Consider the following 25,292-nt stretch of genomic DNA (forward strand, 5'->3'; position numbering starts at 1 on the left):
GTTACCATCTTAATGGAAGTAACGAGGTTTGCCCTATGGAAGCACTAGGGCTTTTTCTATACATCATGGCAGCTGGGCAGTCGCAAAGGGCAACAAATAATAGGATGGCCCGGTCGGGATCAACCATATGCAAGTACTTCCATAAAGTGCTTGATGCAGTTTACTCCATGGCAGCTGATATCAACAAGCCTGTGGATCCAAGTTTTCGAAGAGTGCATAACCGGGTCGCACGAGATGAAAATTTCCTGCCTTTTGCTAGCTGTAGACGGGACCCACATCCCAGTTCGTGTTGCAGTTGAAGAAGCTAATTTGCACCGCAATCGTCATCATATCACATCAAGGAATGTATTAGTTGTAATTGGATGGGATGATCATGTTATATTTGCACATGCCGGATGGCCTGGAGCTGTGCACGACCAGAGGGTGCTAACAGAAGCTGTCCGGAACTATCCCCATAATTTTCCAAGGCTGCCATGGGGTAAGTACATAATGTTGAAGGTTTTTTTAATCCAGTTAGTACACATCACCATCATATTACTCCCCCATGCAATTTTCATCTGAAATTTCTCATGTTCACTGTCCAGGTAAATATCTACTAGTGGATTCTGGGTACGCATGCCGGTGCGGTTTCTTGCCACCGTACCCGCATGTACGCTACCATTTGAATGAATTTGCTGGTCAACTGCAAGGGAGGGAAGAAACATTCAACTATACACACTCCTCCCTGCGTACTTCAGTTGAGAGAGCTTTTGGAGTTATGAAGAGTCAGTGGAGGATTTTTAGGGAGATACCTCTTTTCCCTAGGCCAAACACCCAAACTAAGATCATACACTGCGTTTTTGCTCTCCAAAACTTCAGGCTTGACAGTGCAGACCCCCATTTCATGACACAGAACTGGTTGTACAACGGGTACCCTCCCATCCCACAGGCACCACCGCTGCGCGACTTGGTACGACGCACCTAACAGTGCTGCTGGGATGAGAGCTGTTCGTGACGCCATTGCAAATGAAGTTTACAACAACTAGTCCTGCATCACTTTCCATCCTTAATAAATTTGTACTCCTTGCTCATGTCTTTCTCAATTTATCCTATTTTATGTGTGTTATCGGTATGAGAAACTACTGTCCTGTTGTTCTACTCGAATTTGTGTGACGCTATTATATTGCTATCTATGTGAACTTCGGTATTGTCAATCACGCATTTCACATTCATTACAATTTTATCGAGCAATTAATTGTGTACATTAATATGCAACTAATCATCCTGCTGATCACATTTATTCTTTTTTTTGTGCGCCTTTCACTGTCGGCTCCATGCGCGCAGGCCTAGCTGAGCAAGGAGGAAAAACCCCCACCCTCTCCCAAGTCACGCCGACACCAGCAGCTGTGGCTGCAGCGCCTTTACTGCTGCCTGCGCACTGACAGCCCTGCCCGTCCCGTCGCGTCGCTTTCATCACTGCTCCGTCGGCAATCTCATGGAGCTGCTCCAGCCGGTGTCAAACTCCATCCAACCCTTGCTACCTACTATTCAGCCACCAACCATATTTACTACTAACAGCCTATAGTAATAATTACACTCAGATTTAATTCGATACTACAATATGCACAAACGAGCGCACCCTCAGTTAAGGCGGCGGACTGGTCTTGTTCCTTTTTAAGCTCGGCCTTGAGACGCTCGATCTCGGCCTTCGCCTCGCTCCCCTTCTCCAGCTCAGCTTGGAGCCGCCTGTTCTCAGCCTTCGCCTCCTTAAGGGTGTTGGCGAGGCTTTCCATTTGTAGGCTCTTGCGGCCCAGTTCGTCGTCCTTAGCTCGAAGATGGTTCTTGAAGCCGTCAAAGCGAGCCCTCACGGTTCGCTCAGTCGAACAATGAGCCACAAGAATCTGGGTCAAAAAAAAAGGGGGGAGAGGGGGCGAAAGCGATCGTCGTTAACATAAGTCGTGGAAAAACAACAATTAAAGAGAAAGAAAAAAATGAATAACATACTCGGATGGCTAAGCTCTTGATGGCGGTACAGCCTTCATCGAACTCGTTCAACTCGGTGAACAGGCTCGGCTCCCAGCCGGAGAAACGAGATGACTTACCCCCTCGACGAAGGGGATAAGACCCGCCTGGGTCTCTAAATCCCCAGGGGCGAAGCGAGGCGCCGCAAGCGAATACTCCGAAGCCGACGTCTCAATGGCTGCCTTCTTCCCCTTCTGGATGGCGGGCAGCGAAGCAACTGGATCACGCGGAGGGCTTCCGAAGAGCCTGGCAGCGGCGTTCACAACCCGGTCAGCAGAAGCTGAAGTACCGGCCGCAGCGCTCCCTCGCGCTTCGCCCACGTCGGCCGTAGCACCGAGAGCGGTCGAAAGACCATGGCTCCGCCTAGCGGGCGAAGTAGGGGTCTCATCCGAAGACTCGTCATCGCTGAAAACACAAGCGACATCGACGAGCCCCTTCTTCTTGGAGGTTTTCTTAACCTTCCCTCCCTTCGCCACCTTGGCCGCCGCAATCGAAACCAGTGGCTTTGCCCCTTCCAAATCCTTCCGGCCGAGGGGGGAACTGTTCGACTCCACCCCAGTTTCGACATGGTCTGGACTTGGGGTTGGGGTGTAGCCGCGCATCTCGATGCGGTTGTCGGCGAGCTCGTTCGCGGCCATTTCGATCGCAACATCCGTCTCCACCTCATCCTCCCCCTCCTCTTCACTGTCCTAGTCGTCGACGGTGTCCTCATCGTTAGCATCAGAGTCGGTGGAGGCAGGGGCCTTTCGCTTCCGTGGGGCCGATTTGACTTGCCCACGTTTGCGCTTCTTGGAGGTCCCTTCATCGCCATCGACCTCGGAGGGCTTCGCCCGGGAGGGGAGATCGCCATCGCACATGTGATTCGCCCGACCAGCCGCCTGCCGCGTAAGCAGCTGGCTGTATTCTGTGATCGACACATCGCCGATCACCTTCCGAGCTTCGGCTTCGGCCTGAACAAGAGTTAACACTACAAAAACAAAACATCTTATCATATCAGGCGCCAAGCAGGGAAAAAGAGCGAAATACAAATACATGTAGGAAGCAGAAGCCTACTTTTCGCCCCCCCCTTTGGCATGACAAGCTTCGACAGGCCATCGGCCTCCTCGTCCCGGTCCACCTCGATTTGCAATGACTGGGAGAGGAGGAAGATCTGAAGCACGCAAAACTCCTCTACCAAGTCACGACAGCTAAGGCGGAGGCAGACTTTGCGAAGCAGGGAGAAACGGGCCTCCATGATGCCAGCAACCTTCGGTTTCCTGATCGGCGCGATCGCTTTGCGCCGTCATCGGAGAGCTTTCGTTGCGTCTGACCTGGCCTCGAAGGGGATGGAGTGGTAGAACCACTTCGACATCCAGTGGCGATCCCACTTGGACATAGAAGCATTAACTGGCCAGAGATCGGAACGCTCGGGGCGAACATTGAAGTTCACGCTCCCGAACGCTGTCTTCTTCGTCTTCAAGTTTACGGTGGCATAGAAAATGGCACCGAAAAGCTCAGCACTCGGTTCGAACCTACCAGTCCGACATGCCCAGTCAAAGATGGCGATCCGGACGAGAGCCGATGGGCTCAGTTGGGGGAGCTCCACGTAAAACAGGCGAAGGATCTCCGGTAGCAAGACGTTGCATGGAAACCGAAGGCCTGCCTCGAAGAACACAGCGAAGACCATCGTCCGGTTGTCGGCGGGCTTTGGCACCACAGCCTTTCCCAGGGCAGAGACCTGCTTTTCCGTCAGCACGCCGGAGTCAACCAGCTTCGCAAGCTCATCTTCGTCGACAAGCGAAGTCCCCAGATAAGCAGCTGTTTCTTAATTTCCAACACTCTGATTTGAGCAGAAACTCTATGGAGTGTGTTCATTGATATACCAATACCTCTTCATTTCTTGATTTACCAGATTGGTGGTGTCATCATCAATCTTGCCGGGATTAGGGCCTGTTACGGAGGCCGGGTCTGGCTTGCGAGGGGCTATGTCGAAAAGTGAGAGACCTGTCGAAGGAATATGGCTGAAAAGACTAGCGGATCGAAAGCGCACAAAAGAGAGAGAGAAAGAGAGAGCTCGCGGTGAAAATGACTGGGGGGTGGTGGTAAAAACCGGGTGGGGGGTATATATAACCCACCCAGGCGACGATTTACCTCCCCGCCCAATCATAAGCCGCCACGTGTCCCAGGGCCAGGCGAAACGGTAAATTCCCATTGGCTCGGGCCGCACAGCGCTAGGCCCACAGAGAGAAGCCCATCTCTGTTCACAGCAGCCCACCAAAAAAGAAAAAAGGGCTTCGACACGGGCAAATGGCGAAAGCTATTCGAAACAATGGTAACCATAAAAATATAAATGAATGCGTTCAAAATTTCTTGCAGGACTCCACTATGGGTTTCGGCAGGAACGTCGGAATGGGGGCACCTCATACCATAGCACATAATTTGCACGGTCTCGGCTGAAGCTCCTTACTCACCCTCGCCTGTGAGGGGCTTGTTGGCGGTATGGCATGAGACCCTTCGACCAGACCTACCGAAACCATGATACCAACAAGGATTCAAGCCAAAGACGTCAAGTGTACCTGGGCGAAGCCTCCATGGCGAAGGCTGTGGAACAAAGACGGCTAAGGCCAAAAAGCCGTGTGGGTACCTCGCAGGACCAGTCATATGGGGCGAAGGGTGTAGACTTCGCTTTAGCAGGTTCGGCACCAGGGAAGCCCAATGGGCCATCCCGGCCTCTTAGGGTTATTCGCTAATGGGCTAACTGTAACGAACCTAAAATTTTAATTTGCTTCGCCGCGCTGTTGGCAACCTAGTTATAGTATGCTCAGTGTGTTGAGCTGAACGACTAGTTGTGTCACACGATTGGCTTGGATTTTTTTTTTTTTTTGCGTTAGAGGATCGATTCATATGCATATATCACAGATGAAAACACAAATTAGACACATAAGTAAATTCTTTATTTCTTCACATATACATTATACAGTGTTGTTGCATACATCAAATAATGCATCTCATACATTATTCATCTAAAATAGAAATAGTGAAAATTAAATAAAAATATTGGTGTGATCTGTGACCACACCTAATTGCTTTAGGAGATTTCAAATATAAGATTTAGGCAAAAGAGAAAATTTAGAGTTGCTTGATGTCACATATTTTGCAACCAAACCATTTCGGGGCACAAAATTAGTAACATTAGCCATCTCTTAGTAGCTTCCAAAACTATTTATTTCTTAGGTAAACTCTGAGTTTTTGGGCAATTGAAAATCAGTCCCTAAACTCAAAGTAATCTCCATATTTTTAAAGTCTATGGTACTATAATGCAAAAGTTACAAATATTATATTTTTCACTAGGTTTTTATTTAATTGCAAATCTGTGAAAAATTATGCTGAGCCTCCACCGAATAAACCATGCTTAGGTGTCAAACAGGGAGACCACCAGTAAAACCTTAGTAGGTGAGTCACCTAGTAGTCAACCATGTCCCTGTCACAAAAACCATATCAGTGTGAACTCCATCCTGACCGAGCCTCATTTTCCTCGTAGAGACCAAAACCAGTTAGCAAGAAGAACCACCATAACCAGAGAGTTAGAGAAGAAAAGAAAAATACAAGAGGGCAAAATCACCCAACATCAGGTGGAGCAGGGGCTCCAGCTCCATTTGGAGCAGGTACCCCAGCTCAAGGAGGAGACGCTGATTCAGTAGAATCAACCAACCAATAGAAGCTGCAGTAGAAGCAAAAGAGGAGTTCAACTATATATTTTCACAACCACTGAATAATCAACAAAGAGGTAAACTAGATTAAGAGCATCATCCATGGCATATAATCATGATTAGAAGTCAGATTATTTACAAATCAAGAATCTAGAGACCATATTATTTGCATTACAAGGTTACAGTGGCACACATCTAACAAATACTTCTATTGTGAGACATTATGAGAAATAGAACAGAGAAATAGAAGGGGGAAAAGGGATATGGAGTTACTGGTGAGGGTTGTGGCCGGCAGAGTTGCCATTTGAGGCATTGGCCGTCTCCACAGCGACCATCACAGGAGTTGGGTACCAATAGCCATGGAGGACAGCAATGCTCAAATTACTTGAGAGAGGAGTGGTGGTAGTAGAGGATGGAGGTGAAGCAGGACATGAGTTTGTGGGAACTAGGGGGATCAAATCACTGCAGGGGTAGCTGCTAGGGAGATCACCGGAGTGGGGCATGGCAGCCGGCCTGAGGGAGAGCGTCGGTGTTGGCGGCGCTGTTTGGGGATGGCGGCACAGGAGAGAAGGCGTGAGGGAGAGAAGGAGATAGGGACAGAAGAAGATGAGAAGAAAGAAAGTGGGCTGGTTGGGCTTTGGTTTTGTGGGCTGGACTAAATTGATCATATATAGTCTCCAGGAAATTAGATTTAGATTTAGAACAGAATGTGAGCAAGTTTTTATGTCATATAAATTGATGATTCTAAATTCTTGATATGAGTGTTAAAATAAAATCTGAACAGAGCAAAATAAATTTATAAAGCAGCACCTGATCATTATATTTGCCATTCATAATACATCATTCATATGCATTGCATGCGGTAAATTATGCGTTCGGAATATGTCCTTATTCGGACTTTCGTATTTTTTTTTTCAGAAGTTCGAGTTCCTGAGGAATCATTCATTTCGATTGAATTTGAGGGTATTCGTGGTGTTTTTTATCCAGGCAAGTCCATCTCTTGATCATATTGCTTAGTTATTTCAAATATTTGCAACCTATATAACTCTCACCATTGCATAGAAAACCAGAAATTTATTTTTGAATGTTAATATTGTGCATGTGGATCTGTGGATCAGTTCTTTGGTGATCTTAATAATTGGCAGTCTGAACTTGGTTATTGTGTAGTCAGCTGTATATGCTTAACATCATAAGGTTAATTAACAACTGCTGTAAGGTATGCAAGCGTCGTAGCGATCGTGTCGACCATATGACTTGGAATGGGACATGCTAGCTTAGTAGTTCTTTCTTAATGGCTTTATCCAACGGGCTTAAGGACTTCCGCGAATCCTGTGAGCGTGGCCTAGCGATGAGGGTTGCTGTTGTTGCAGAATTCGATTAGATGATGTGGATCGCCATTGTTGCAGGATCCAATGATTCGCTGTTGTTGCGGGAATCACCCGCAGAGATAATTAATAGATGGGATTGATAAAAAGCTTGTGACCTTAGCCTTGCCGGCATACACCATGAAGTGTGCTTCAAGCGCCGACGGGCGTGGGCATTAAAAGGTTTAAGGCGTCAGTGGGTACAGCGACACACCTCTGCAGAGTGTATGAATTGTGATATGTCACTCCCTGTTTCGGGTAGAAACTGCGAACGCGGCAGGAAAGGGATCAATCGGAGATTCTATCCTGTGGTACTTGATATGCAGTAGTGTTTTATAATTAAAATTTGAATTTTTGCAACAAATATTTGTCAAAAACATTATGAATTCTTTGAAGAATCTTGGATTCTAGAGATAGTTGCATTCACACATTTTCTTGCTATTGATGGGCTTGTTGAGTACCATTTGTACTCATCCCCTATGTTAATTCCTTGTATATAGATGTTGAATCATTAGAATCTGTTGAACAAGAATATATGGCTGGAAGTGAAGGAACTCATGTTATGGATGACAACCAGGAAGGACTCTACGATGATGCTGAGATTGACTATGATAATTAGTGTATAATATGCATGGTTCATATAGTTGCTGTAGTGGTGATGGTAGTAGCAGTGGCAGCGGTAGTATTTGTACTAGTAGCAGTAACGTTAATATGAATAGAAGCAATATCTGTAGCGGTACTTGTGAATTTTCTAGTGTGTTGTATATTTGCTGAGCTTTTGGGGTTTGTATATTATTTTGCTGTTATCGCTCGAGGCTTGTCTTGAGCTGTATCTATGGTACTATAATAACTGGAACCAATGCGATGTTTCTGCTATGCAACTCTGATGTGCATATCTCTGAGTAAACGATGTTTATGAAGATATATGCTATAGACTTATATTCTACTCTTGTTGTGGAATATGTGGGTCGTTTCACTAACGTTCGCCAGTCGGCCCATAGAAGGCCTATGTATCCAAATTACACTGTGTACCCGTATAAACATCGTTTTCATAAGGGCAACCATGTAAATTCCCCTGTAAAACCTAAACCCTAATGGAGAACCTGTAATAGGATTATAAATAGCCCCCTATGCAATAGGATTATAAATAGCCCCCTAGGGCCGTGTAAAGGGGGATCCCGAAAAATTTTAACTACTTAATACATTTACTGTTTCCAACACTGTTGAGTAACCACGTCCTTCGACGTGCGCGGTTGTCACTTCGACAACTGGTGGTACCGCACGGGGCAAGGGAATAGGGCGGTGAAAAGCGTTGTTTAGTAAACAACACGTTGTACAGTAATTCTCACAAATATATGGTTTTATTAAAGTATTTTTTAAGACTAAACTTTACATATGATCTCTATATTTATGAAAAGATATTTTGAAAATTATCTATGGTTAAAGATTTTAAAGTTTCATATTAGTCTTATGTAAACAACAAGTATTATTAAGCATGAGGGATTAGTATTCTACACACTACGAGCAGCACATTCAAATTGTCATTTGGCAATGGAAAATACTTACACAACTAGGAGAATATTTAAATTAGCTAATACTCCCTCCGTTTCATAATGTAAGACTTTCTAGCATTGCCCACATTCAAATAGATGTTAAATGAATCTAGACATATCATTTAAGATCTATTTGAATGTGGGCAATGCTAGAAAGTCTTACATTATAAAACGGAGGAAGTAGCCATGAGCATTAAGCAGAGCCATATTCCTACCCGGACGGGGCAAGGCTGAACAAACGGCCGAACATACGTATTGTTATCGGGGATTGCTAATTGGTGCGTGTGACCTCCGTTGCTGTCGCGCACGCCAGCTAGCACCTCCAGCGCTGTTTTTTTTTCTTTTTGCGATTTTCTTTTTTTGTCATTTTTTCTTTTTTCGTTTTTTTATTTTTTTTAATCTTCAACCCACGTATTTTCAAATCTTTGGGTTGAAAGTTTTTAAATCTGGAGTCAAAAGTTTTCAAATCTTGAGTTGAAAATTTTCAAATCTGAGGTAAAAGTTTTCAAATCTCAAGTTGAAAGTTTTCAAATCTTGAGTTGAAAATTTTCAAAATGTCTTACAAATTTAAATTTTGAGTTGAATATTTTCAAAGTTTGAGTTGAAAGTTTTCAAAATTTGACTTTAAAGTTTAAATTTTAAGTCAAAAATTTTCAAATCTAACTTGAAAGTTTTCAATTTGTTAGTAAAAAAACTCAAAAAAAAGGAAGTATTCTCTTAATTTTGTCATTATCCTTAACTAAGTAACTAACTACGTTAACTCCCAAAAAGTTAACTAGCTTTTCCGCGCGCGACAAGGGTAATCCACTATGGATTCGGGTATACAAACAAAACCCTTCTGCTCGTCATAACACGCCATATCACACGAACTGTGGAGATTATGGATACCCCATATCTACATGACAGTTATAATTTAGTCGGATATACGGTACCAAATATAGATAGAATATCTTTATGAGGACTCGGGTTAGTTTCTAACTTGTATGTCAAGGAAATACCTGAGATCTTAGTCGGTTACGATTGTATTTTATCTGTAATCACATATTCCGTTAGGGATATAGACCGTATTTTGTAATACGGATCTCTTCCCCTATATAAGGAGGGGTCCGGGTTCCTCTCGGGACAATTTCTTTTTTCCCAGATCATACGATAAATAACACACTCGGCGGGATCATCCCCGAATAGGAGTAGGGTATTACTTCTTGAATAAGAAGGCCTGAACCTGTATAAAATTCCTTGTCTCCAAACCCATCCACTTTCCTAGCTTGATAGCCACCCCCTTTTATTATTGCCGAAATCTTGTTTCGACAGTTGGCGCGCCAGGTAGGGGCAGCGTCAAGTTTTTGCCGACTAAGTGCGATGGGTTCCGTCTCCGGCATCGACGATTTCGCCTTCCCTCCCGGGCAGGCGTTCCGGTTCGGCAGCCTCAACTTCATGACCAACGACCTCGGCAGGATCTCTCTCCTTGACTCGGATTCGAACCAGTCGGGGAGAGACCAGGTCCCCGCGCTGTTCGGTATTCCGAACTCTGCCGAGGCCTACTCCAAGATCATCTCTCCCAAGTCGGCTTCAAACCACTCGGACGAGATCCAATCTACTCCTCCGCGACCAGATCAAGAAGACGGGTCCTATCCCTTAATCCTGATGAGACTTCCTGATGATCTGGCCGCTGTCTTCACCACCAAGGCATCTCCCCACCCGACGATCTAGGCGAGATCCGGCTTCGGCCCCGATCCAATCTAGCTCTAGGGAGGTTGGCGTTATACTCCAACCTCTTGGGACAGTCTCGACGGAAGAATTGGATGGCTACCTCAGCTCCCCTGGCGTCAGTTCACGACCAACCGAGATCCTCGACTACGACGACTTCGGCTACCACTACGACCACGGCAACTTCGACGACTTCGACGACAGCTACGAAGATAACTACACGCCTCTCTTTTTCGGCATATTCATGGCTGACAACGAAACGGAGGAACAGCGCCGAGCCCGAGAAGTGGAGGAAGAGCGCACACGGCAAGAAACTGAACGTCGCCGATTGGAAGAAGAACGACAACGACAGGAGCGAGAACGACTACAGCGTGAGCAACAAGATCGCGAACGGATTGCAAAGGAGGCTGAAGATCGACGGCAACGCGCCTTGGAATCCGGGCGATGAGCGAGAGAACTCATCGGGCAAAAAGAGGTTGAGGGGACAGCGGTCTTCCGCACCCCCCAACAGAACGCTGTCGCTGCGATCACCCTTCTCGACACCCTCCTCAAGGAAGACGCACTCAATCAAGCCGATCACGTCGTCAACATCTTGAACCAGACCAAGACCATGATCGCCGCTTCAGTTCTGGTTAACTCCGGCAGCGTTCGCATGCCGACTGGTAGCCGGGTTCCCCATCTCCGATCTCATGATTATCATCAGCCAAGCCTCAGCATCATCGGCACAGGATCCAGTCGCAGGAGCAGGGGCCACGACGAACGATCTGTTCACTCGCCTCCCGAATGTCACAGGGAACGCCGAGTTGAACAGCCTCGCTCTCCACCTCGCCAGCGTCCCGTCGATCTTCGCGACATGATCAACCAGCGCCGTGCAGCACGAGGTCACCGCCATTCACCAGATCGCTACGACGACGACGTGGATGGAGTAGTTGCCTTCACTAATGACCTGCGTCGAGTGGAATCAAGAAGTATGACGGCACCACTAATCCAGAGTCTTGGCTCACCGTCTACGGACTCGCAATCCGTGTAGCAGGAGGAGATAGCAAGGCCATGGCAAACTATCTACCTGTGGCCCTAGCAGATTCCGCCCGATCCTGGCTCCATGGACTACCCCGTGGCACGATATGATCATGGGCAGAACTTCGTGATCACTTCATCGCCAACTTCCAGGGCACCTTTGAACGCCCCGACACACAGTTTGATCTCTACAACGTCATTCAGAAGTCTGGAGAATCCCTTCGAGATTACATCCGATGCTTCTCCGAGCAACGCAACAAGATCTCCGACATAACCGACGATGTCATCATCGCCGCCTTTACTAAAGGCATTCGCCACGAGGACCTAGTCGACAAGTTCGGACGCAAATCTCCCAGGACAGGAAGGATATCTTTGCATGGAAACCATCCGATATGCCTGGTATTCCTAGAGAGGTGATTGAGCACTCTTTACATGTTAAGGAAGACGCCAAACCCATCAAGCAACGACTCCGCCATTTTGCACAGGACAGGAAGGATGCGATCAAGGAGGAATTAACCAAGCTGTTAGCAGCGGGCTTCATTAAAGAAGTTCTTCATCCCGACTGGCTGGCTAACCCAGTCCTGGTTCGGAAAAAGACGGGGCAATGGCGCATGTGTGTCGATTATACCGACCTCAACAAGTCTTGTCCCAAAGATCCTTTTGGGTTACCTCGCATTGAGCAGGTAGTTGACTCAACGGCCGGCTGCGAGCTACTCAGTTTTTTGGACTGCTACTCGGGATATCATCAGATCCGACTAAAAGAATCCGACTGCATGAAGACCTCATTTATTACGCCTTTTGGGGCCTACTGCTACATCACCATGCCCTTTGGACTAAAGAACGCAGGAGCAACCTACCAATGCATGATTCAGAGGTGTTTTTCAACTCAGATCGGCCGCAATGTTGAAGCTTATGTTGATGATGTAGTCGTCAAGACCAAGCAGAAGGATGATCTGATTGCGGACTTAGAAGAAATTTTTGCGAGCATCCGCGCTTTCAGGATGAAACTAAACCCTGAAAAGTGCATCTTCGGAGTACCGTCAGGGAAGCTGCTTGGATTTATGGTGTCTCGTAGAGGCATACAGGCCAACCCGGAGAAAATCAACGCCATCCTCAACATGAAACCGCCAAGCTCCCAGAAAGACGTCCAAAAGCTGATTGGTTGCATGGCGGCGCTCAGCCGGTTCGTCTCACGACTCGGCGAGCGGGGGATGCCCTTTTTCAAGCTGCTGAAGAAAACCGACAATTTCCAGTGGGGACCCGAAGCACAAAAAGCCTTAGAAGACTTTAAGAAACTTCTCACTACTCCACCAGTTTTGGCCTCGCCACATCCGCAAGAGCCGCTACTGTTATATGTGTCAGCGACCTCCCAGGTTGTGAGCACGGTCCTGGTTGTCGAGCGTGAAGAGGAAGGCCATATTCAAAAAGTTTAACGACCAATTTATTTCGTTAGCGAGGTTTTGGCCGACTCCAAGACAATATATCCTCAGGTTCAAAAGTTACTATATGGTGTCTTAATTACCGTCAGGAAATTATCTCACTACTTTCAAAGTCACTCGGTCATGGTGGTCACATCGTTTCTACTCGGGGATATACTTCATAACCGCGAAGCAAACGGACGGATTGCAAAGTGGGCCTTAGAATTGATGTCTTTGGACATATCTTTCAAGCCACGAACTTCGATCAAGTCACAAGCTTTAGCTGATTTCCTCGCCGAGTGGAACGAGTGCCAAGAAGACATGCCAGAGAAAAAGATGGAATATTGGACTATGCATTTTGATGGGTCGAGGAGGCTTACAGGCACTGGAGCTGGGGTTGTTTTAATTTCCCCGACTGGAGAAAGATTGAGCTACGTATTGTGGATACATTTTTCTGCGTCCCATAACATGGCGGAATACGAGGCGCTGCTCCATGGATTAAGGATTGCCATCTCTCTAGGCATTCGCCGATTAATCGTCCGTGGAGACTCTCAGTTGGTTGTTAATCAAGTCATGAAAGAGTGGTCTTGTCTAGATGATAATATGACCGCTTATCGACAAGAGGTACGCAAGTTGGAAGATAAATTCGATGGACTCGAGCTCACCAATGTCCTCTGACATAATAATGAGGCAGCAGACAGACTGGCCAATTTTGGTTCAAAACGGGAAGCAGCTCCTTCAGATGTGTTCGTCGAACATCTTTACGAACCAACCGTGCCCAGAAAAGAAACAATTGAAACCATGGATACTCAAGGCGTAAGCATGATTGAAGCCGACTGGAGAGAACCTCTCATAAGATTTTTGACCAAACAAGAACTCCCTCAAGACAAAAATGAAGCCGAGCAGATTTCCAGGCGCAGCAGACTCTATGTCATTCACGAGACCGAGTTGTACAAGAAAAGTCCATCAGGAATTCTGCAGCGCTGCGTATCTTTGGAAGAGGGAAGACAATTGCTAAAAGATATTCATTCAGGCATCTGTGGTAATCACGCTGCCGCACGAACCATTGTCGGCAAGGCTTATCGGTAGGGTTTTTTCTGGCCCACAGCTGTCTCCGACGCCGACAAAATTGTGCGAACATGTGAGGGTTGTCAATTCTTTGCCCGACAAACTCATTTACCAGCTCAGGAGCTGCAAACCATCCCGTTGTCTTGGCCGTTCGCAGTTTGGGGGCTTGATATGGTCGGCCCATTCAAAAAGGCGGTCGGTGGTTATACTCATCTCTTTGTAGCTGTGGATAAATTTTCCAAGTGGATTGAAGCTAAACTGGTCATTACAATCACCGCAGAAAAAGCTAAAGATTTCTTCATCAATATTGTACATCGGTTTGGAGTACCAAATCGTATCATCACTGATAATGACACTCAATTCACTGGCGGAGTATTTAAAGACTTTTGTGAAGATTTTGGCATTAAAATTTGTTACGCCTCCGTGGCACACCCCATGAGTAACGGACAAGTTGAGCGCGCTAATGGCGTGGTACTTCAAGGGATCAAAGCACGAGTTTTCGACCGACTGCGTCCCTATGCTGGCATGTGGGTAGAACAGCTGCCGTCCATACTTTGGTCTTTGCGCACTACTCCCAGTTGGGCTACCGGCCAGTCGCCGTTCTTCTTGGTTTATGGCGCAGAAGCAATGTTGCCAAGTAAGGTAGAGTTTGAATCCCTTCGATTTCGCAACTTCCGGGAGGAGCGCTATGAGGAAGATCAAGCGGACGATATCAACCGACTGGAAGAAGCCCGCGAAGCCGCCCTAATCCAGTCAGCTCGGTACTTACAAGGGTTGTGCCGTTATCATAATCGCAATGTTCGATCACGAGCCTTTTTAGTCGGCGATCTGGTTCTGAGGAAAATTCAAACCACACAGGATCGGCATAAATTATCTCCCTTGTGGGAAGGACCGTTCATAATTGCTGAAGTCACTCGGCCAGGTTCTTATCGACTCAAGCGCGAAGATGGTACTCTTATCAACAATTCTTGGAATATTGAACATCTTCATCATTTTTATGCTTAGACATTACTTCTGTATTTTTCTCTTTGACTGCTAACATCAAGCCTTTTCTTGAGTTATCAGTCGGGGGCTACTATAATAATAATGGAACATGATTTTTATCAATTCAATTTGCTTACTTGATTTATCATTGCCCTGCTTGATTTTTTGGCTTAGTCAATCAGGACTGAAAGTTTTTTAATAACTTTTGTGAGTTTTAGGCTCAATAAGGTTTGACAAAAACTTTTAAGAAATTAGAGGCTAAGTTAGAAATGTCTAGCACAGCATAAATTCATCAGTATTGTACAAATTGATCTTCCATCATAATCAGAATCACTGTTACTAATCAGTGTCAGTTCTTTCATCATCGGAATTATCAGACCCAGTCGGCCGAAGGTCGACATCTTGGAATCTCTCAACTACGTCAGCAGCAATCTTGTCAGCGGCTTTTTGCGCATCATTGATGAGGTCGAGGGCTGTTTCTTCACTTGTCCCGTCTGCAAAGCCGTCAATGGCGTCAATATCAATCTTCGGGTACAAGGACTTGGTCATCGCCAACACCAGGCTTGCTCCCATACTCCCAGCCTCCCTGATATTCTTGAAGTAAGTATCTGGAGCGACTCTTAGCTTGTCAAAGATCTCGGAAGTGTCAAGTGCACTTGGACCGGTGTTATTGAAGAACATGGCTTGGATGAGTGGGGTAGCGGCATTAGCGACTTTATCCCTGGCCCCTTCAAGCCTATTGATCTTGTCAACTAAGACATCAAACTGTGCCTGGGACTTGATTTTGCGATCTTCATCAATAGATTCATATCAGCGAGCGGCTATAAGAACATGGGGAATCAATTATCATTACCTTCAACATCTTTTAAGGTCGAGTCCCTCTGCTTTGCTAATTCGGCCTTGTCCTTCTCCAGGGCCTCGACCTGCTTCTCTAGGTCGGAAATCCTGGCAGCTTGTACTGTAATGCTTTTCGGTTAATTGATATGACAAGGAAGGCTTCGCGAATACGTCAGACAGATATGGTATTTACCTTTGGACGAACCATTCAATTCATAGTTGGATTCTTGAAGCTCGGAGATTCTATTCCTTAGATCATGCTCAGTTTTTCTCGCGAGCTCTTTGACCTCATGTAGCTGGTTTTTAGTAGCTTCAAGGGTTCCAAGATGGGGAACTAATTTCTCCAAAGTTGTGGTTTTCGCCTCATTTCTAAGATGAATTCTCTGCAATATGAATTTATCGGCGTTTCAGCAAGATATGAAAGGGGACAATTAAAACTATGCACAAATGGACTTACATTTACAATACGAGTGGCCTGGCTGAGTGCCTTTTTCAACAAGCATACTTCTTCATCTTCTTTCTGCTTGCTTATCACGATTCCTTGAGGTTGCATATCATCGTCCCACCACTTAACTAGGATGGGAGGGCGTGAGTCTTCAGCCGCCTGTATACGGGGAATTTCTTCTTCATCACCAATCATTGGTCCTAATGTATCCACGTATAAAGGGTAGACGATTGGTTAGAGTCATTTGGATCAACACGGTTTCGGGCAAGGTGTTTACCCGTGATGATTTCCGGACGGGGATGAGTCGATTCTTGCGTCTTAACGGGAGATCCTGGCGTTGGGTCACTGCTGGTGTCTTCTTTACGAGGGCTGTCTGCCTGAGCTCCAACTTCTGGAATCTCTTGACTTGGCCCAGTGCCTGGTTTTTAGTCGGGGGCTCCTGATTAACCCCGGCTCCAGTTTCGGCCGACTCGTTTCCGGTTGGGGGTTGATCACCAGATCCTACATTATCGGTTGCTGGCTGGTTATCACTCGGATGATCCTCAGCGGTTGGCTCGGTTTCTTTTAAGTTTGTTCCCGTGCTGGTTGGGTTAGAGTCTTTTCCAGAAGGGTCTATATCAGACGGTTTCCTACAAGTTTGGTTATCAGTATTATTACTACACTGGGTACACATCAATGCAAGGAAGATCGTTATGTGGTTTGTACCTGGAAGACTTCCTGATCTTTGGCACTGGACGACTGGATGCTTTTTTCCTTGTAGTAGCCTGCTTCGGCAGTTTCTTGGTTGTTTCTCGGTCTCCAGGCTTTCTAGCGGTATCGCCTTCATCGTCACTCGACACCAACTTCCTTTTGCGTGAATCTGGCTGGCCGGCTGGATTAGAGGTATTTGGCCGGGCTTCGGAACGGATTTTGGGACCCCCGCTCCCTTGACCGGTTTGGTGGTGGGGTGATCGGCGTTGAGTGATTGGGGGATCCAACTTCATCAAAGCAAATTCCTGGGCGTAATATCCTTCATTGTTAACTGATTCAATAAAAAGACAAGACCATATTTTGTGAAAGGTTTAAGTGTTTGATTACATACCGGTGGAGGAGGATTGAAGGCATTGAATGGCACGACTGGCAGCAAGTGCGAATAACTGACGACGATAGCATTTGAGAAGATCTTGTACATCCTTTTCTTCATGACCTTAAAGTCAAGAGAGTCTGGATCTGCACGATTTGGATCATGTTTGCCGTCAAACTCAAAAGCTGTGCGGGATCTCTCTTTGATTGGAGCTAACCGGCTTTTAATGAAGTGCCGAGTGATTTGTTCTCCCTGCAAACCCTGCTCCTTCAGCTTTATCATGCGCTCCATCAGTTCCACTGCTTGAGCAGCCTCATCTCCTATAGGCAATGAATTCCATGTGTCTTGGTAGACCGGAGGGAGACAAGAGTACTCGGGAAGGGCAGGTTCAGGATTTTGAACGTAGAACCAGTTGGCGTGCCAGCCTTTGTTTGAGGTCTTGAAGGGCATGGAGAAGTATTTTTGGCTTAGTGTTCCCCTGAGTTGGAAACCAGTGCCCCCAACAACGCATGGTTTGCTCTTGTTTGGCTAGGGCTTGAGGAAGAAGATTCGGCGGAACAAGGTGAAATGAGGCCTAATGCCCAGAAAAGCTTCGCAGGCATGAATAAAATTGGCGATGTGAACTATGGAGTTCGGGTTCAGATGATGCAGGCTGATTCCATAGAAATTCAGAATTCCCCGAAAAAATCTTGAGGTTGGAAGGGAGAAACCGCCATAGAAGAAATCAGCAAATACCACGACTTCATGCGTATCGGGGGTCGGGAATGCTTCGCCGAATGCCGGTCGCCACCCGATAATCTCCTTCGCCGGAAGAACGCCGTGCGCCACCATCTCCTTCAGATTACCTTCCGTCACATCGGAGGGCGCCCACTGACTCTCGAAGCTTTCTCTTTCTTCCGCCATGAATGTGAACTGAATGGTTTAATTTGATCCGAGATATGGCTGGAAAGGGATGGGGAATTGAAGCGGTGGACGCGGGGTGAAATTTCGTGAAGTTTTTGAGGATGGATTGGAGCGGATTGATGAATTGCCGGCGCAGTTTTGTACTATAGCAGGAAATGGGGAAAATGGCGAGAGTCTCGGCGGGGAAGACGAAGAGACGTTTTATTTCACTTCGGTGTTATTAGCCTAAACACAGTACTTTAGCCCAATTTTATTTTCAGCGTGGCCCGTTGTGATCTCTAGGGACTTAGGCGCTTTTTGCTTTGGCAATTTGTGCTCACAATGATGTGGACTAATGCTGTTAAAATCCTTTTTAATGTGGTTTGATAATTCTTTGGAATTAACACGATGCAAACAAAAGGTGCCTGACAGGAAGGTGTTATACTATTTTTGTAAGCCTTATTAGGCTGCAAAAGCTGTTTGGGTTGATTGGAGATGACTAATTTATTAAGAGTCATTCTCTTAGCATGTTATATGCTTAATTTGGTTATGGTGAGAGTCATAGCTTAGGCTATTAGACTCGTTGATTACTATGATTTTTATCATGTTTGGTGGATCATTTTAAGAGTTTCTTACTCGGATTCCTATCAAATATGTCTATTTTTAGACCTTTTGAGTGTTTATCACTCGGCCCTTTTCGTATTTTTTATCCTTGATATGTTCAAGTTGAGAAGTAGTCGGCTGGGTATTTTACTGAGTACCATGCATACTTCGCTATAAAACCACTCGGTTCTTGGCTACATGTTTAGTGTTTCAACTAATCACATAGTCGGGGGGCTACACCTAATTAGGTGCATCTACTCGATGCACCATGTTTTATTTTCGCCCTTCACAGTCTTTGATTTTAGCACTCGGCAAGCTGGAGCAAGTTGAATTGAAGCACTCGGATTACTGTTTTTTGTTTCGAGAAGGCTATTTTGTCAACTGCGAAGGTCTCGGGGGCTACTGTGGAGATTATGGATACCCCATATCTACATGACAGTTATAATTTAGTCGGATATACGGTACCAAATATAGATAGAATATATTTATGAGAACTCGGGTTAGTTTCTAACTTGTATGTCAAGGAAATACCCGAGATCTTAGTCGGTTAAGATTGTATTTTATCTGTAATCACATATTCCTTTAGGGATATGGACTGTATTTTGTAATACGGATCTCTTCCCCTATATAAGGAGGGGTCCGGGTTCCTCTCGGGACAATTTCTTTTTTCCCAGATCATACGATCAATAACACACTCGGCGGAATCATCCCCGGACAGGAGTAGGGTATTACTTCTTGAATAAGAAGGCCTGAACCTGTATAAAATTCCTTGTCTCCAAATCCATCCACTTTCCTAGCTTGATAGCCACCCCCTTTTATTATTGCCGAAATCTTGTTTCGACACGAACCTAGGGCCACAACCGACGAGCCGACGACCGATGGCTTCTCAAAGCAAGAAGAGGCGCATCGCCGGCGGCGGGGACGGAGAAGATCGGATCAGTGAGCTCCCCGACGACCTGCTCGGCCACATTCTCTCCTTCCTCCCCAACAACCTGGCCGCCCGCACCGCCGTACTGTCCCGCCGGTGGCGATACATCTTCGGCTACGTCCACACCATCTCCTTCGAGGAGGAGGAGGGCGAGAGGGAGGACGATTGGATAACCATGTACTTCCAAGCCGAGGAGAAGAAGAGCATGAGCTGGAAGCTCCTCGACCGGATGAACGCCGCGCTCCTCTGCCGCCGCCGCTGCGCCGGCCGCCACGTGCCGCTGCGCAGCTTCCACTTCGCCTGCGACAGCTACCACGTCTGGGACAGGGTCATCGTCGACGCGTGGGTCACCTATGTCGTGTGCCATAGCTCGCAGGAGCTCCACCTCGACCTGCGCTTCTGGATCGGCCCGATCTGCGCCGGCGGCGAAAGGGACAGACTCTCCACCATCGTCGACAGCGAGCCCCCTGTTTTCCCTGGGCGCCATTATGAGCTTCCACGGTCGCTCTACTCCTGCGTCGCCTTGCAGACCCTGTGCCTAAGCTACTGCGACCTGAACCTGCTGGAATCCATCGACCTGTCGTTGTTGAAGACAATGCGCTTGACTGGCATCCACGGCTCCAGGAGCAGAATCCAACGGTTGATCTCGAGCTGCCCGCGCCTCGCCGACCTGACGCTCGAAGCCCTCCGCCAGCTGAAGACCCTCTCCCTACTTGACAAGCGCCTCCGCAGCTTCGCCCTCCGGTGCTGCCACAACGTCGACAACGTCGCCATCGACGCGTCGGAGCTCACAACAATTGCGTACAGGGGCGCCGTGTCGGACGATCCGTCGTATACTCTTTCGATGCACGGCTCACTGGCAATAACCTCCTGCACTGTGGATTTCTGCAGCGAGGAACTCATCACCTCGGAGGAGGAATTCGACAGTATGCAAAAAGATTTCTCGCGATGTTTGCAGGCTCGACGCACCTCCACCTCAAGTTTGATCGTCTCGGTTCGTGCATCGATAGTGACCTCTTCCCGGCCGCCGGCTTCCGGACGTTCACGAACCTCCGACGGCTGGAACTCACCGGGCACGTCCCAGATTGCGGCGTAGCCATCGCCATGAGGAGGATCCTGGAGATGACCCCAAACCTGGAGTCTCTCACCCTGTTCTTGAAACCAGAAAAATGTAATCCGACGAACTGTGATAGTGAGAGCGAGAGCGACGGCAGCAGTGACAGTGGCTACATCAGCCACAGCGACGACGACGACGACGACACCGACGGTGATGACTACGGCAGCAACATCGGTTACAACAGCCACAGCGAAGAAGATGGCGACGACAGCGAAGAAGACAGCTCCCCTGGTATCGCGAGCTTCTCGGCGATCCGGTGCCTGCGGCGTCGGGTGAAGGAGATCAACCTGGTGCACTACGAGGGTGATGACGGGCAGGCGACAGTGGCCAGGCTGCTGCTGAGGAACGCACTAGTGCTCCAATGCGTGTGCGTCGTGCTGACGAGGGGTAGAATTGGGATGCAGATGCGTAAGAAAAGGAAAATTAAAAGGTGGATGATGAGCAGGTCAGCGAAGGCCGTGTTCTTGTAAATTTTGGAGGGGAATCTGATATCTCGAGGAGATGTCCCCTCATTTGTCTAAAATCAGGGGGTTCCTAATGGGCGACCCCCTCCCCACGTCCTCCTGATTAGTGGATCGGATCCCACTAATTACTATCATTAGTGTTAATTACTCTGATCAGTTATTTTTTTAGCACGCGAAAAATTGGAACAAGTATGGACGTTTAGCTGCAATAAACTTTCAACAAAGGTTTGAAATTTTAAGTTAAGATTTTTTGAAATTGTTAACTTAAATTTGAAAACTTTCAAGTCAAGATTTAAAAACTTTTAATTTGGATTTAAAAACTTTCAACTTGGATTCGAAAACTTTCAATTCAGACTTGAAAAACATTCAACTTGGATTTGAAAACATTTAACTCAAAATTTGAAAACTTAACTCACGTTTGAAAAACTTTTAACTCAAATTTAAAAACTCCCACTTCGAAATTCAAAAAACTCAATTTAAATTTGAAAACTTTCATCGCAAAATTCAAAACATTCAACTTTAATTTAAGAAACTTTCAACTCAAATTCAAAACTCTCAATGGATATTATTGAAGGTGAAATATTGAATTTATAAAATATCGCAAAACACGCACGAGTGTGGAGAGAAAAAAAGAAGCGATTTCCCAAAAAAAAACTAGCGCCTGATTTCATGAAAAAAAAGAAAGAAACTAGTGCCAAGCTTCTGCGGTGCCGCATGGGTCATGTGGGCTGGAAGTGGACGCAGCGGGCGCATATGCGCGAATTAGGAATTGCGCTGAAATCATCCTAAAGTTGGAGCAATCTATGTGAAGTTTTAATTTATTTACCCCTGTCCTTGTGAAATATATTGATCTGCTTGAGCATATGATTGTTGATGTGTGAATTTATACATTTCTACGAAGTTACAACCTACTAAACATGTAAAACACAATATGTAAGCATAGCAATTATAATTAGTAACATGCAAGTAGGTCACATCAACCCACTAAGCACTAAAAGATCAACATGTATAGGCCCTGTTTGAATCCACTTAAAAGAGTGGATTAAATTTTGGATTAAAATGGCACGTTTTTCAAACTGCTAAATGGTGTGTTTGGTGCGAAAACTTTCTATATAAAAGTTGTTCTAAAATATCAGATTAATCCATTTTTCAAGTTTGTAATAATTAAAACTCAATTAATCACACATTATTACCATATCGTTTTGCGTGAAACACTTAATCTTCATCTTCATCTTCAAGAGATTCAAACACCACCATAGTACATACAAAAACTTAACTTTAATTACGTCTATCATCTACAAATTATTACATTTTAAAGCTCAACATATAAACATGCTAAATCATCATTTCTCATCATTTTCACGATCTAAATTCATCGAAAACGATTAGGCTTGGGCGCCTGATGGCTAACTAAACATCAGGCGCCTGCTCAGCCACCTATTCCATATCGCCACGTAATCGCTTCCTTCTCAGCCACCTTTTATCTCTCACATGTACGAGCTCATGATGACCAAGCATCACTGCATGGGCTCCATGGCAGCGGCCAGGCCATGGTTGTCGTGGCCGGAGAGGGTTCCTCGCGGTTGCAGTGGCGTGCCGGTGCACATCAGCATAGCTCTAGCTAGGCCAGGAGCTGGGAGGAAGATGACGAACCCTGTGAGGATCTGGTGGTGGCGTGGATTCCGTTTTGCCCAAGCGACAATGATGGCATACCGAGTTCCCAGTAGCAGCAGCGATAGGGAAGCGGCGGTTGCTCACCTCAGCGTAGCAGGAGTGTGTTGTAGCGTCTCGGCGTGTATCTCCAGCGAAGATCGGAGGAGAGCACAAAACCGGTGGCCCTCAGCAAGCCTGTTTTAGCAAGAGGGGAGGAAGATGTAGTACAGACCGGGTATATTTTTTTTTGTGTGTTTCAGCTATTGCACTTGTGATGTTTCTTTTTGTTTGGATTAAATATTGCAGTGGATATTTTGATAGTGTTTCATATTTTCATCTTTGATGCACATGGGTTTTTTAATGTTTCAATGGTTCGAAATCAATGTTTCATATGTTTTAGCCCAATGTTTCAAGAATGATTTGGTTATGTTTCATCATTTCAAATGCTGACACATTTTTTTCAAGTATTGAAACATTTTCATAAAAAGATCATGAAATAGCGCCCGATTTTTGGGAAAAAATCAGGTGCCTGATTTGTAATCGTTTCGCAAATTCATCCATCATTTAACATATATTTATCGAAATATCCCACATTAAAGAGCGTGGCATCATCTAGTTTTTCTTTAATGGTTGGGCCAATTGCCTGCTCCAAAATGCTACAATTGAAAAAAAAAGTGTTGCTATCAAGAAGACATATCCTCTATATTTATGTCACATAAATAATCATATATATTATTTAAAAAAATAAAAAGATATATTAATATAAGATATATCACTGCACAAACATATAAGTCAAAATTTACTTTTTACAAGTCCTAAGAAAAATTTTAAAAAGTACATATAATAGCTTAATTTGTTATTTTTTAATATATCAAAATTCGAATTTAAACTTATATGTTTGTGTCATGGTATATCTCATATTCTATGTTGTTAACTTTTTTTATAACTTTTTAGTGACTATTTAGATGAGATGAAAAGAATGAGGAGATATCAAAATTAAAACCACACTTAAGAAACTCTAAAGCAATATCATTAATCGAAGGTGTATTTTTGCCCCTCCAGGGGTCATTCATTCATTCAAAAGGCAAGGTTCAATATTTTGGAGTGGAATTTCCAAAATCGATAGTAAACTATTTTGCCCAAAATTTGAGGATTTTTTCAAATTTTTTTGAATTTATTAAATAAAATCAAATTCGACCATTTTTTAAAACATTTCAAATTATTTCGTACTGAAATATCTAAAATTTGGTACCTCCAGCTTGCAAGCACAAAGGCCACACCACCTCGCTACAAATTCTTTATGCAGCCTGGAATATTTGGTAACAGAGGAACTCCCTGATTTTCCAGAATTTAGCACCCTCAATTTCTTCTTGGAAAGCTCTCTTTAAGAGTGATCTTTCCCTTTTAGTTTTTAGATTAAATGTTTCTGAGAGACAGTCCCTTTTGAATTTGTTATATCTTTTGTAATTTATTTTCTATAATAAAGCTATTTAACTGTGGGGGCTTCCCCTACAGTGCCTTCCCTAAACAAAATATCTAAAATTTCAGAAATTTCAGCCCTCTCTGTACCCTCAATATAAATAGCCAAACCGTTTTTTAAACACATTACAAACGTCGGCACTCACAATAAGCGGACACACTCATTAATTTCCTGCTTATGGCTAATGTGCTTAAAATTCATGTAGACAGTCACTAATGGATCCCATATATACTAGAAGGCTCTGTCCGGATTTTTATGTTGGGTAGCGCCCTAGCACTCGGCACTACAATTGATACGATGGTATCAAAGCAGGCAGTAGATAATCCAAGTTCTAAATGGCAATGCCATTTTTAGTAGATTTGATTAACCAGTTAAAGATTTGCTTTTGGTTGCTAAATAATTAAAACTTGTGTTGGGTTTAAAAATCTAAAAGAAAATTTAATTTACACACTCATGTAAACAACTAAAACTTTCGGTTGAGTCCTTGAATCATGCTTCTATTTCCATTATATTGATGATTTTTTGTGCGCTAGTTTTGCCTTCACTCAAGTATATATAATTAAAAGTTATTTTGTTGTAAGAAAAGAATGGTAATGGAAAACCTCTTCTTTATGAAATATGGCGTGGACAATGGTGGTTGTCATACAAATCCATAGAGATGTGCATATTTTTTTATATAAGTTGAATTTGCACTTATATATTTTTGTAGTGATGTATCACGTAATTTGTCCTACCAATTTTTTACAAGTTTTTTATGACTTTTAGGTGACTAGAAAAATAGGTGTGTGTTGCAACAGGTGAAGACAATTTTCACGATTGATAAAACTCTGTCAATTTAAACGACAAATTGAAACAAAACAAAACAAAACAATGGCAAAACAAAGTCAGAAATCATATATAGCATTGAATCCAGTTGCGTTCACTTCATGCATCATCACATGATTTTTATGTATACCTTTCCATAGCTTCACAAATCGATTCTGTGACAATTCCATAAGTTGACCAAAGATTGAAATTTT

General features: G+C 45.0%; 1 protein-coding gene and 2 long non-coding RNA genes across 3 annotated transcripts; 2 read left to right on the forward strand and 1 right to left on the reverse strand.

The window, feature by feature from the left end:
- Positions 1-4,912: 4,912 nt before the first annotated feature.
- On the reverse strand, positions 4,913-6,265 carry LOC9271229 (uncharacterized). The gene is made up of 2 exons (XR_001545164.3): positions 5,964-6,265; positions 4,913-5,701 (listed from the first exon to the last, which is right to left on the reverse strand). It is a non-coding gene; the product is annotated as an uncharacterized lncRNA (long non-coding RNA).
- LOC136355935 (uncharacterized) lies at positions 5,498-7,978 on the forward strand. Its single transcript, XR_010740525.1, has 3 exons — positions 5,498-5,767; positions 6,609-6,677; positions 7,555-7,978. It is a non-coding gene; the product is annotated as an uncharacterized lncRNA (long non-coding RNA).
- An 11,531-nt stretch (positions 7,979-19,509) lies between these two features.
- LOC136355963 (F-box/FBD/LRR-repeat protein At5g22660-like) lies at positions 19,510-21,146 on the forward strand. Its single transcript, XM_066309283.1, has 2 exons — positions 19,510-20,485; positions 20,518-21,146. The coding sequence occupies exons 1-2, from the start codon at positions 19,510-19,512 to the stop codon at positions 21,144-21,146; spliced, it is 1,605 nt and encodes a 534-aa protein (XP_066165380.1).
- The last annotated feature ends 4,146 nt before the right edge of the window (positions 21,147-25,292 follow it).

The sequence above is a fragment of the Oryza sativa genome, chromosome 4 (genome assembly GCF_034140825.1).
Source record: "Oryza sativa Japonica Group chromosome 4, ASM3414082v1".
In the NCBI taxonomy this organism is placed as follows: Eukaryota; Viridiplantae; Streptophyta; class Magnoliopsida; order Poales; family Poaceae; genus Oryza; species Oryza sativa.

Coding starts and splice junctions, on each gene's coding strand:
- LOC136355963 (XM_066309283.1), top strand. CDS start 19,510: ATGGCTTCTCAAAGCAAGAAGAGGCGCATCGCCGGCGGCGGGGACGGA. Junction 20,486..20,517: donor CTCGGAGGAGGAATTCGACA/GTATGCAAAAAG, acceptor CGATGTTTGCAG/GCTCGACGCACCTCCACCTC.